This window comes from Zerene cesonia, chromosome 17 (genome assembly GCF_012273895.1).
Source record: "Zerene cesonia ecotype Mississippi chromosome 17, Zerene_cesonia_1.1, whole genome shotgun sequence".
NCBI lineage: Eukaryota > Metazoa > Arthropoda > Insecta > Lepidoptera > Pieridae > Zerene > Zerene cesonia.
In genome coordinates this window covers 94,155-104,878 of record NC_052118.1, presented here as the reverse complement: position 1 = coordinate 104,878, position 10,724 = coordinate 94,155, and the positions used below count along the sequence as shown (strand labels likewise).

General features: G+C 41.4%; 2 protein-coding genes across 2 annotated transcripts in view; one reads left to right on the top strand and one right to left on the bottom strand.

The window, feature by feature from the left end:
- Nucleotides 1–444: 444 nt before the first annotated feature.
- LOC119833616 (caseinolytic peptidase B protein homolog) lies at nt 445–4,807 on the bottom strand. The gene is made up of 6 exons (XM_038357707.1): nt 4,356–4,807; nt 3,639–3,690; nt 2,517–3,432; nt 2,148–2,325; nt 1,627–1,894; nt 445–1,028 (listed from the first exon to the last, which is right to left on the bottom strand). Exons 1-6 carry the CDS (start codon nt 4,567–4,569, stop codon nt 827–829), a joined length of 1,830 nt encoding a protein of 609 aa, XP_038213635.1. The 5' UTR covers nt 4,570–4,807; the 3' UTR covers nt 445–826.
- Nucleotides 4,808–5,352: 545 nt separating this feature from the next.
- LOC119833324 (tyrosine-protein phosphatase 10D) overlaps nt 5,353–10,724 on the top strand; it is a 22,298-nt gene continuing 16,926 nt past the window's right edge. Inside the window, exons 1-4 of the mRNA XM_038357310.1 lie at nt 5,353–5,661; nt 6,995–7,250; nt 8,218–8,324; nt 8,834–9,035. Coding sequence (XP_038213238.1) covers nt 5,503–5,661; nt 6,995–7,250; nt 8,218–8,324; nt 8,834–9,035 — 724 coding nt within the window. The 5' untranslated portion in view covers nt 5,353–5,502. The remainder of the gene's footprint in view (nt 5,662–6,994; nt 7,251–8,217; nt 8,325–8,833; nt 9,036–10,724) is intronic.

The following is a 10,724-nucleotide window of genomic DNA, read 5'->3' as shown; positions in this document are numbered from 1 at the left end:
GAGGTGTTTGATGGATTGGTAGGTTGGGTCTATGGGAAACTATGGGCGTCTGCCTTTTTACTACATTTGAGCCAGTAAAAATATATTGGCAGACGGTGACTCGCCCTCTCACAAATGGGCCCTTTAAAAGGTTGCAGTAAAATAGCAACAAGAGGGCAACATGTCGTGAGCAGTATTATTATTATTAATTCTATATGGTTTGGTTGATGGTTATGAGGACGCGCGTCTTGTATGGTGATCGAATGCGAACTGAAGGTAATACTAAAATGTCCCATGTCGGCGTAAAATGCTGACAGCGCGCAACTTGATGTACGAACACCGTACAGAATAAGCACCACGCAAATACAAACATAAATTAGGAAATGAGTACCACCGCCGCTTTTGCAATCACTGTACGGAAACTGTAGGGCTAATAAAAAAATAAAATAAAAACGAACCGTTTACAAAAAAAACTATTTATTATTATTAATCTAAATCTATTTGGATCACATTTGGTTTCAATTTCAAATTTTCATTTAAACTACTTTTTAATCACTTTCTTTTCTATGAATATAACGCAAAAGCACGATCGAAGCAAAGATTATAAATTAAACACAATGTCATCAATCGTTTAATGTGCTTTTAATATTCTGAATGAAATTAAGCTTTAATCTATTTTGTACAGTGTAGGAATCTCGTGAGAAGATGAGATATTTGGAACGTAGAGTGCAGCCGTTGCAGGCGCATGAACTCTATGTTGACACCAGCGCTCTACATCAACGCTAGAGCTCTATATAGACGCTAGAGCGCGCTGCAGTCGCTAGAGCTCTACACAGGCGCTAGAGCGCTAGAGCGCGCCCAGGTCGAGCGGCGTGTAGTCGGCGGCGTGGGGCGCGCGCACGGCGAGCGTGACGCGGCCGGCCGCCTCGTGCAGCAGCACGCTGGCGCCGCGGCCCAGCGCGCCGCGCTCGGCCGCCAGCGCGATCAGGTTGACCACGCGCCGCTCCACCTCGTGCTTGATGGAGCGCGCGCCGTAGTGCACGTCGTACCTGCCGACGCCCTCTCATTGCAGCGTCCAACATGCAACTGATTTACAATAAATAATGTTCCCTTTCAAAAGCAGTGGTGGCTCAGTGGTGAGAACCGCGGACTTTCAATTTATCGGCACATGTGGATAACATCACCACTGCTTAAAAACGGTGAAAGAAAACATCGTGAGGAAACCGGCATGTCCAAGAATCAAAAGTTTGACATGTGACATCTGTCAACCCGCACTTGGCCAGCGTGGTGGATTATGGCCTGAACCCTCATAGGAGGCCTGTGTCCCAGCAGTGGGAACATATATGGGCTGATGATGATGATGATGATGAATGTTCTCTACTTCAAACAATCGTATAGCGCACTTGTAAAACGTAATTAATTCGAAACTTAAATAGTGTAATTACTAAAATCAAGGAACACAATATACGCAAAGCTAGCTAGTCTAGCACTTTACGTATATTGTGTTTCTTGATTTTTTTTATTTTATTCCACTATTACAAAGTACAAACTCCTATTGAAATTATGAAAAGTGTAATAAATTGCTATATTGCGCCACCGCAACTGGTGGCGACTAGTGGCGACTGGTGGCGACTGGTGGGCACGCACCCGTCGGCGAGCGCGCCCAACACGCCGCCCTCCCAGCGCAGCTCGACGCTGTGCCGCTGGCGCGCCGTGTCGGCCCAGCGCGCCAGCTCGCGCTGCACCAGCGTCAGCAGCTCCTGTCGCGAGAACGGCAGGAAGTACACGATCTCGTTGATGCGCCCGAGGAACTCGTCGCGCCCGAAGTGCCGCTTCAGGATCGGCCGCACCACGCTGTCCTTGAACTGCCGCGACACCTCCAGCGACTGCTCCGGCACCTCGTCCTCGCGGATGGCTGAAGCGATAACACGCATTTATATAAATTTTTAATTTTATATAGTTATAAACGTGAGTTTTCTTTTCTAAACCCTTCCCAATCCATTCCTTATTCCCAGTCATCACTCCTTTCTTAATCCCTTCCCACTTAAAAGCGGGCAGCGCATTTTTAGAGGCACTACCTCTGCGAACGTCCTTGGGTGATCGTTTACCATCAGGCGGCCAGCAGCCCAGTCGCCCGCTAAGGGCAATAAAAGAATCGCAAGACATACGCGTGGTGGGCTCGCCGGCGGCGGCGCGCGCGCGGGCGCGCTGGCGGCGCAGCGCGGCCTGCTCGCGCCGCAGCTGCAGCCCGTGCTGCGCGATCTCGTCCGCCGCCAGGTTCGACGTCATCACGAAGATCGCGTTCTTGCACTCTATCAGCTTGCCCTTGCCGTCCGTAAGCCGACCCTGTTTAGATCGCGCTCTCACTATCCTTATATTTTGTTGGTGAATAACGAAACAATACCCACAAAAGCTAGGTCATTTCCGATTTTAATTGTTTCATATGATATGATTACATGAACGTGGGTAAATTGGGTAAAAGTGACTGTAAGTCCTAAATTGATTTCCTGAACTGTATTAAGTATATTATCACTCACTTCGTCAAAAAGCTGCAGCAGCACAGTGAGGACATCGGGGTGCGCTTTATCCACCTCGTCAAAGAGCACGACGGCGTCAGCCCGGCGCGCCAGAGCCCGCGTGAGCTGGCCGCCCTCCTCGTGGCCCACGTAGCCCGGCGGGGCGCCGATCAGCTTGGCCACTTCGTGCTTCTCCTGGTACTCCGACATGTCCAGCCGGATGAACGCCGCCGGGTCGTCGCGGTGCATGTACCTGGCCAGCTGTTTCGCTAATTCCGTTTTACCTATGCCCGAGCTTCCCAGAAACAGAAACACGAGCGGGTGGTCCTCGTCCGCCCAACCGTTCTCTTTCCGCCTGACCGCCGCTGCGACCGTCTCTATGGCAGCTTGCTGGCCGACTATGAACTGTTTGAGCCGTTGCTCGAGAGGAAATCTGCGGCGTTCTTCCGCGGCGGCGGCGGCGGCGGCCTCCTCCCAGCGCCGCGCGTGCTCCACTATGACGTCGCGCGTGGGGGACGGGTCCCGCGCGTAGTGCAGGGCGCGCCTCCCGGCGTGGTCGCGCACGGTCGGGTCGGCGCCCGCCTCGAGCAGCGCCGTAGCGGACGCGGTCGAGTCGGCCAGAGCTGCATAATGTAGAGCCGTCCAGCCAAGGAAAGATGCTCGCGCGTTCATAGATCCGCAAAATTCATCCTCTCTTTTCTGAAGAATTTCCAGTGGATGCAAGCCGCTCGCCGCAGCTGCGGCTGACGCTCCTGCATATTTCTCCCTTAGATCAGGCCTTGCGCCAAGTTTAAGCAGTTCCTTTACTGCCGCTGGATGGTCATTGGCCGCAGCAGCCATGAGCGCCGTCCAGCCTAAGGAATGCCGTCGATCTGCGGGACCTTCGCTATTGTCGCCACCGGAATCAATGCCATTATCTTTTGCAGCTGTTATTTGCCTGTTAATTTTTATGAAATGTTAGCTTTCTTGTTCAATTTAATAATTAGTATTACACTACATGGAAAAATTGTAAAATTAATAACTCAAGAAAATTTTATAAGTATTGTTTGTATTTCAGTAATGTATAATCATAAAGAGTTTCTTTCCCAATATACAAAAAAAAATAAGCACACACACATACACATATTACACATTTGGACTTACTTGTGCAGTTCAGCCACATTTCCAACTTGCGCAGCTTTGAAAAATTTCTTTTCTGAAAAATAAAAGTTAACATGTGACATGAAATCCCAATATATACAAACAAATTCCACTCATTTAGGCAAATTATTATACATGGAATGTCAATGAAACGGGCCTATGAAAAAACAGATTAAAAGTACATTTGTATTTAAAAAAATAAAATGTAAAAAGAAAAAAAATTATGATTGCTTTTGTAGTTCCACTGAATATGAGCAATCCCAACAATATAGCTCAAACATATGTGAAATTACCAAAATACTAACTTCATGAATAATTGAGTAAATTATTTGGAATTGTTGCTTGCACTATATAATATTGTGTAATTATCTGTTATAGAAGGTAAGTTCAAAATAATAAATTTTAGTAAGACTAAATTTAAATTAATAATGACAGTAAGTAAAAATGATTAGAGAGCCTTCTTAGGTCAAAATGAATACATGGAAAATAGAGATCTATGGTATCTTGTCATAGAATACAGTCTCTCCACTACCACATCCACCGGGAAACTGCTTTCTAAATTAGTGGTAAATATGAAATTGTGTACTTTGATAATTCACATGCTCTATAAAAGTAGTCTAGTTGAATAGATAAATGTTTAGTTTATGCAATACTTAATTAGCTATATTTCAAAATCCCTGACCTGGGGTACTAAAGAAAATAACTACTTAAATTACGTACCATTATAGATATGATTTGCGGCAAGCAATGCTAGACCTAACGATGCAGCACCGAATGCATAGCTCCCTCGGTTATTTCCTCCTTCGGAATTATCTTGAGTGCCATGGGATGGGTTACTCAGAGCGACAACACGTCGCAGCGGAACTGCAATCAGTCGGGACGTGCCAGGGGCTGCTCGAAGTACTCGTGCTGCAGAAGATCTTACTGATGCCATACCACTGCTTTAATTTATACCAAAACTACTTATCAGCGTTCTATTTTCTCAAATTTAAACGGAACATAATGGCCTAGTGTTTTACTCGGTTTGTGGCTTCACAGCTTATTGCGTCATTTTATTTTTTATTTATATCAGTATATAATGAGTCCTGAAATGTTATTGAAAGGGTCAAGAAGTGGAATGGAATTTTGATGGAATTGTTAAGAAAAATATCAGCTGTATAAGATACGTCAATTGCAGTTGTCAATTTTTTGACGTCGCTGTCGTACATAAAAAAAAAATTTGTTAATTCTGCTATTTCCTACTTACATCAAATAAAAAAAAGGAGTGACGATACAGTTATCTCACTGTCTTTAACCAATTAAAATAAACCACGTAATCTTATTATTATTAATTGTGTAAGTTTAACATAAGGCAGTATACCGTTAGATGGAACGGATCATATAAAGTGTATGAGCTATGAACGCATGCCACTGACTGTCAATGTCATTTTGACAGCTGACAAGCAACAGGTGACATAGGCTTTAAATGAATAGACAAACCGATTGTTAATTATACCTATTATAAAAATTCAACTAGTGTACTGATTGGAAATTATTTAGCTTGTTACAAAATGTATGAGAAAAATAAGTTTTAACCAAATAAACCCCATATTTACTTAAAAGAAAATATTTTATTTAATCTCACTTATATATTTAAAAACAGCGTTCACAATATTGCTCTCCTTTTTTAGTAATTGGTGATTAGTCTATTATCTTTTGAAGTCTGTGGAATAAATAATTAAAATAAATAATGGAAAACGTCAGTGTAGTTTTTACATGACAACAGATGTGTTTTTTAATTGTTCCTTATGTTTTTCTCGAATATATTTAATGGAACAAAGGTGTAAAGCGATAATGTGACAATTTAACAAAGATTTTATTCACAATAATGATTCCATCTTCTAAGAGAGGTGTTTGTTTGAAAGAGAAAGTGTCATGTGAAATCGGAGAGTCGCCTTCAATGATGTGGAAGAGGTCGATTGTGCAAGCTAAGGCTGGCTGCGTACGCGCCGCTGCGGCCCTAGCGCTACTGCTTGCTGTTTTAGCTGTAAGTGGTCACCCAGAGATCAATTATCATGATCATATCACATAAAAGTCTGTCACTACCATCTTGCACACCTTCACTTCCATGCCTTAGGCCCCTGCTCTTGCAGCTCATTCTCAAATACATCACACGATGGTTGACATCAATTACCTAATTAGAAAGTATTGCTCATCCCTCAATTATTAAAGTAGGTTTACAGTCTAAATTATTGTGATTGATGTACCCAAACAATTGCAAACATAAATTGATATCACTACTACTGTACTGTTGCCAGTAATCAATGACTGCATAAACCTTTTTTGTATCTTAGGAAGTGGTTACAGACAATAGCTGATATAATTTTATACTTGAATGATCCATTAAATTCATTACTTACTGATACATAACCAAATGAGGTGAAATCTGTTATTGTTGTTTTCAATAGCCTCCCTTTAAATTCTGAGTAGAATGAATGACACATTATAATATGATCATACCAGATTTTAATACAATAGAATCTGAGAATTTTTCTAGAAATTTCTTTAAAAATAAAATTATACAATCTATACACAAACTAACCTATTTGTAAGAATTGAAATTATAAACTAGCATATCCACTGTCTGCTCTTAACAAGAATATATTTAAACATTTCCAGTGCTGCTTTGCTCCTGTATGTTTGATATTATATAGTCTATCGTCTTCCTCAATAAATGGTTTATCAAATTATCAAACACCTAGATTTTCATTTTGCACTAGTTGCTTATACGTACTTACTCTTCAGCTTTACAATTTTTGTACAAATTCAAATATAATTAATGGAAAAGTTTTGATTGTTTGTTTGTTATGATTGAGGTCAGAAATTATGTGGCCGATTTATAAATTTTTCTTTTTTACAAATACTAGTAACATAAAAAACTGTGGTGGGTCAGTGGTGAAGATCTTGGGCTTATATTTGATAATGCGGAAGTCTGAGACCAGATGAGCATGCAGGACATAAGTTGATTTTTCAACTTATCTGCACATGTAGATAACATCACCATTGCTTGAATTGAATGAAATCATTGTGAGAAAACTGGCATGTCAAAGCAATGGAAAGTTGTCGACCTGTGACATCTATCATCCCACAATTGGACAGCTTGGTTGATTATGATCTGAACTCTCATAGAAGTCCTGTTCCCAGCAGTGGGAACAATTATGGGCTTAAGACGATAACAAACATAGTTAACATAAATAAAACCAAAAAAATTATAAAATATTCCATGTTTCCTTTTAGGAATAGTATTTACTTCATAGTTCTATTCATTTTATGCTTATACAAACCCTATATGCTATATATGCAGCAAATTTCTGCTATAGGGTACTCTAAGATGCAGTTCAGCAGCAGATCTGGTCATAGAGATACCAGGATGGGGAGGGCCAGACGGCGAAGAGGCGCATTACCGGCTGGACTACCGGCCGCCGCACGGATCACCCGCGCCGAACTTCACCGTCCCTGCCAGAGCCTCCACCATCAACTTCCAGGGCCTACCGGGCACCAAGTACCACTTTATGCTATACTACTCCAATGCTACTTTTGCTGACCTGTTGACGTGGAATCAAACTATCATTACTGGTAAGTCCCTTTTCTGCTGAATACAAAATACCCATCTTATCTTTTTCCGAATTAACTTTGTCATTTAAAGAAGCAATAGCTGTTTATATTTATGTTAATTTTTATTTTTATATTTTACTGTTGTTTTTGGAAAAATCATAATAATAAAAGAAGTAATGAACCATTCTATAATGTGCATTTTGGGTTGAACAAACCATTATTTATGCTTGGATTCTCCAATACTCAAATTTCCATCATTTATTTAATGTGTTTATCTAATGTGGAAAGTGGAGTTTGTGGATGTTTTGAAGTTCTGAGAAAAAAGATGACATCATTTTAGCTGACTATGACTAATGCTGCATGGAGCAGTTCATTTGGAACATTGTTGTTTTTGTAATTTTTGTACTTTTAGTTGTAGGTGTGATTAAGTAGAAGAACACTTTTTTATATATTGCAATAGGTATTTAAAACATATCCTGGGTTGTGCTTTGCTTTGTGAGTTAAATAGAATGCTGGACCCTGGTCATACTGATGTATGAATGATGGCTGAAGGTTGCAATATTTTGTTTCATAATTTATGGCTAATTTACTGAACATGCAAACGTTCTAGTACAGATATCCATTCAAGGTGGGGCAATTATAGCCCTTAAAATTTCGTCACATTTCCAATAATAACACCAAGTGAATATCATGACTCCAATAAAGCACCTTTTAATAAATTATGGTAGAGTTTTTGTATTATTGCGTTAACAATTAATTTAATGTCCATTCCCTCATATATCTGAATCATACGGAAATTTCTATGCCGCAAGCCAAAATGTTGTTGGCAACAATCAGATAGTTGCATGCAAGGTGCTTATACGATAGACATTTAAAATGCAAATAACAATGACATAACAATATAATAGTGGGAATCCTACGTCATGTGCAGAGTGTAGAATGCATAATAATAATAAACAATAGCGTTGAAATAATTGCGTTGCGGCAGCGCCGGAGCCGCCCACGAACTTGACCGTGACTCTGGGCCGCAACAAGCAGGCCGCCATCGCGTGGTCGCCGCCCGCTCACGGGGACTACACCGGCTTCCGCTTCAAGGTATGTTTTCGTTAGCTTATTTGAACCCGGGTTGGGAGGGTATTGATACCATACCCAGATTGCGGTCTAGATCCGTCACACCGTGACTTAAATTAGTGTCGAATGGGGATCGAAACCATGATCTTTGATGAGTTAGCCTCGCAAAACGTCTGTCTTTAGAATTTTATGCTATGGAGTCACTACGCGGCTCGCTTAAATGCAGATCTTGCTGACACTATATGTCAGCAAGATATGTTTTTTTATTATATTTTATTGAAGAAATTTATATTATTAAGTAAATTATATAAAAAGTCTGTTTTTTTATGACATACTACCTACTAACTTTTGATTATGTCTGTCTATCTATATCTTGTTCATGCTTAAACTAGTACAACCACGGGAACGGGAGCTGATAATTGTTGTCCTGTGATTGCGCTCATGAAGCCGCATACGAAAAGTTAGTTTTTTGTAAAAAATGACAATTTTATGAATAAATGTGATATTATGCCGTAAGTATGGTGTATGGGCAGGTGATCCCGCTGACGGGGCGCGCGGAGGGCGCGGAGGGGACGGAGGCTGCGGAGGGCGCGCACAACATCTCGGTGGAGGGCGGCGGCAACTGGACGCACGTGTTGCGCGACCTGTCGCCCGGCGCCACCTACCAGCTGCACGCCTTCACGCTGCTGCACGACAAGGAGAGCGCCGCCTACGCCTCCTTCAACTTCACCACCAGTCAGTTGCTGCTCACTTGTCTCTCCCTTGTAGCTGCAGGTGTAGCTGCAGGTGTACCGTGTGTGGGACTGCTCGCCTTAAGTCTCTTCACATTTGTTCCGAGAGTTCCACGATACCTGGAGTACTTGAAAGAAAATATTTGATCGTAGAATTAAAAAATGTGCGTAAATTGAGCAAGGTCTTTCTACGATCCAATTTAACTTCTGACATCATTCTTCAGTTGTAAAAGTGAATTTATTCCTAAATTGTGTCGAGTGTAGGTGAGTGTAGGTTCGAAATAATCATAATATTCGTTTTAAGACTTTGGCATGAATTATTTTAGGCAACTTCTCCAATAACAATGAAAAAGTTTACATGATTGACATTACCTCACCCGAGCGTGACAAAAAGCAATTGATATGCTTTATTTTTTATGCGCGACCTGACTCCGTGACGAGGAAACTATGCAAAAAGTCTGTCGCAATCATATACAAGTGCAAAACCGCCCAACGAATATATCTCTATAAAATTGATATTAGTAAATGTACAAATTACTAAATAGACTGGTTCGTTACCAAATAGTTTGACGTAATTCCAAGAGTGATTAACAAAGCAATCAGCAAATGAATGGATCGCTCTAATCTCGCTACGACACTCCGCTAATTGATCGTGGCGAACGTATTTGTGCATTTCATTTGTATCTCGTGTCGCAAAAATAGACGACATGATTGTATGGTGACGTCATAGGTCAGCTATAATCGCGTTAGAGCGCGGAGCTTGAGTGACGGCACATTTCCACGTCTAATGGCATCTTCTAATTAAACCGGTATCCAGCGATTAATGTCGATGATTACATAAACGACGCGTGGATTTTTTCCAAACCGTTTAATTATACCAACAGGAAATGTTGTTCGAATCGAATCATCTATAAATCATATCTATCAAGCGTTTCCTAATTTCGATACTTAATGTTTCTCTAACTTATCGGCAAGGACAAAACATTGTTTTTACGTTTATAGGAGGCCGATGCTTTAATAACTACATATTATAATAAGCAACCATCGAAGGAATGTTACGGCGCATTGTGGCTATTCGTAATTCTAATTTCATTTTATTACTGGAACCGTTAAAGTTTAATGCAAATAATGAGAAACTGAAATAATAACAAAGGCTATAGCTATGTTTGATATATATAACGTTAATCGTATATTCAATGGCGTATGGTTTATAAACATACTTTTATAAATTGCCATCATTGTACCTAGCCAGCTAAAATACCGGAAATGCTTATAGTGTCAGGCCTCCTCGTGTGTCTAATATCTATGGTCCATGATCTCGGGCGAAGGTCGCAGAGCCCATTGTGAGGCGCTGGGCGAGCCTAATGAGCAGCCGCAGCCGCCAGCCGGAGCTAATCGCATCATTGTCAGTGTCACACCGCGACAACCTACGATGCTGCTCCATGTTCAGATAATTTCCGTAACTGCGTCCTTATTTTCAGTCGTCACCAGTAGGCTTGGTGTCAAAACTGTAACCTACATTAACGACGTAAAGCATTTGAAATGCTTTATTTCCTATTCACGTTTTCGCAATTTGCACATTCAGGTTTATTCGTAGGCCTATAGATGGAACGTGACATCTGCTGCGGCCTGTCCGGCGCCAGGCGCGCGCGTGTCATACGTGCGAATTATAATTTGGATAATTCATTTTTTT

Coding starts and splice junctions, on each gene's coding strand:
- LOC119833616 (XM_038357707.1), bottom strand. CDS start 4,569: ATGGCATCAGTAAGATCTTCTGCAGCACGAGTACTTCGAGCAGCCCCT. Junction 1,895..2,147: donor CGCCGGCGAGCCCACCACGC/GTATGTCTTGCG, acceptor TTATCGCTTCAG/CCATCCGCGAGGACGAGGTG. Junction 1,029..1,626: donor TTGGGCGCGCTCGCCGACGG/GTGCGTGCCCAC, acceptor GGGCGTCGGCAG/GTACGACGTGCACTACGGCG.